Source organism: Echiichthys vipera, assembly GCF_963691815.1.
Source record: "Echiichthys vipera genome assembly, chromosome: 7".
NCBI classification, from domain to species: domain Eukaryota; kingdom Metazoa; phylum Chordata; class Actinopteri; order Perciformes; family Trachinidae; genus Echiichthys; species Echiichthys vipera.
The window spans coordinates 1708279-1710778 of NC_139832.1; the positions used below are offsets into that span (position 1 = coordinate 1708279).

General features: G+C 46.4%; 1 protein-coding gene across 1 annotated transcript in view; it reads left to right on the forward strand.

Annotated features, from left to right (window-relative positions):
- Positions 1–2500, forward strand: part of LOC310949033 (voltage-dependent calcium channel subunit alpha-2/delta-4-like) — a gene marked incomplete at its 5' end in the record, with an annotated part of 105349 nt that overhangs the window by 55457 nt on the left and 47392 nt on the right. Inside the window, 3 exons of the mRNA XM_083916364.1 lie at positions 436–522; positions 614–685; positions 2377–2438. Of these exons, the coding sequence (XP_083772490.1) occupies positions 436–522; positions 614–685; positions 2377–2438 (221 nt within the window). The remainder of the gene's footprint in view (positions 1–435; positions 523–613; positions 686–2376; positions 2439–2500) is intronic.

The window sequence follows — 2500 nt, forward strand, 5'->3', positions numbered from 1 at the left end:
TTTGAATCTTTTCATCGACCAAATCTGCAGTAAACACTCCACCTCCGCATCACACCAACGTGAACCTTTCCCCGCCATTGTTTGAAATGTCCGCGCATGGCCCCTCCTTCTTTTTTCTACGTCCCAACAGGCGCACAGGAAATGACCTCAGAGCCGCCGTAGGCCTCGTGCTCGTACACGTGCGCACGCTCATGCTCGTACACGTGCAAACATGCTTTACAAAAACCCACCTCTCCCAAACGGGCCGTGGACGGCAAGCGTGCCGCTCCTAGACGTGGTACGGTTGCACTCACACTGGTCAAAGGAACCAGACTTTAGCCGTGGAACGTGCTCGGGTGCGGTACGGAGGGACAGTGGGAGTGCGCCCTCATTGTCCTGAAGGGTCCATTAAGGGGAGAAGGTGTTAAACAGTAGTTCACGTCCTCTGTCCTTTAGTATAAAGATGGAAAGAAACTGAAGCCGAAGCCAAACTACAACAGCGTGGATCTGGCCGAGGTGGAGTGGGAGGACACCGACGAGACGGTAACTGGGGGATTCAAACGCTTCACGTGTTCCTTTAAAGTCTGAGAGGAAACGAAGCTCATGTGACTTTGTGTTGAACTCGTTGTTGCAGCTGAGAACGGCGATGGTGAAGGGAGAGACGGGCCGCAGCAGGCTGAGCGTCCGGGCGTCCGTGGACAAAGGGGTGAGGAAGCGATCAGCTCACGGGACACAGACACGATCACCTGCAGATTCTTTTGTTTCTGATCACTGTCACGTAAACGAGGGGACACGACATCCTGGACATGTAAAGAGCAGAGTCACTGCAAGAGTGACTTCATTTTAAGCCTCTTTTGTCACAGTCTTCCAACATTTTTCAACACATATTGCGGCCGATCAGCTCCAGGATCCCTGAACATTACCCCCTCAGATTATCTGCAGATTCAAGTCAAAGTCTTTGACGTGATGTGACTTTCAGGAGCCTTTTAAGGAAACTTCACCCTCAAAAAAATGCCCATTTTTCCGAGTGTTGCCTCGAATTCACGAGGAACACTTTGTCCCGTTCCTCCTCGGTGCACGGAGACTCAAACACGGGGAAAAGTCTCAATGCTTTGACGCGTTAAAGATCCATATTTTAAAACTTCTCCACGACATTTCTCTGTTTTTTTATTCCCCGTTCACCGTGAATGAAACTCAAACGGTCATTTTGAGGTGGAAGTTTTCCTTTACATCAACACATCCTGGACATGTGAAGAGCAGAGTAACTGCACCACTGTGACTTCTGTTTCACTTGATTTTACGCCTTTTTTTGTCACAGTCTTCCGACTTTTTATCACAAAATATTCCAACTTTTTTGAACAAATATTACGGCCAATCAGCTCCAGGATCCCTGAACGTTACACCCAAACAGGGTTAATGAAATAAAAGATAAGAGATGGCAAAAAAATATCAAAAGAGAAGGAAAGAAACCTCTGTGTGATAAAGTAAAACTGCAGAATTAAAGCAACAACACATTAAAAATCAGTAAAGGGCGTTATTAATAAATATTAATATGACAGAAGCAACAAAATACGGTAGTTTAGTTTCACTCCATCATCAGCGTGTGTTGAAAGGCATCAGGAAACTCCTGTAGTTCCCCTTCAGCTCAGCAGGTGGCAGCATTACTTTAGTATTATTTAAGTAGTAGAAGAAGAAGAAGACTTCCTGGTTGGTCTTCAGCTGATTTGTGTGAGCTGACAATAATCACTGTCACCTCTGACACATCACAGCAGCTCAATGAGCCAGCAGAGGCTAGCATTAGCATGTTAGCTTGTTGACTTAATGGGATACAACAGTAAAGAAGTGACTTGTGTAACAGACCCGAGTTAAAGGGGAATAACGCCGGCGTGTTTCAATCATTTCCTCCTTGAACTGAACTCCAGTGCACTTGGTAATCCACTCTTATGGAGGTCTCTCAACGTGGACGCAGCCGGCTGCTCAGGCTTCACGTGTTTCATGTGCAGGGACCCTAACCATGCTACTGCAGAGGTTTGGGGCTATTTTGAGCGCTAGTGGTTAGAAAATGACGTTTTGGATGCGTCAGCGCACCGCCCACGTGTCCCAGCCACGACCAGCTGTTAGCGACTCTCAAGATCTTCTCTGTTAATCTGTTAAAATGACTGTTTTGCGTTTTCGATGTAAATCCATGCTGAAAAAGACAACGGGATGCAAATCTGCAGGAATTACACTTTAAGTTCAGTTCACACAGTCGGCTGCCAATCACACAAAGATCAACCAGGAAGTCGTCTTCTTCTTCTTCTTCTTGGAATAAAGGTCACAGAAACAGAGCAGTACGTGTATATATTTATATTTATATTTATGGATATATTGACAGTGGTTCTTCTTGTGCTCCAACAGAAACGACCTCTCTACCTCGTCAACGACTACTTCTACACGAACATCGACGAGACGCCTTTCAGGTAAATCCTCCGTTTTGTCTCTGAGGGCTTTAACCTCCCACTGTGCCTCTGTCCCGTGCCCC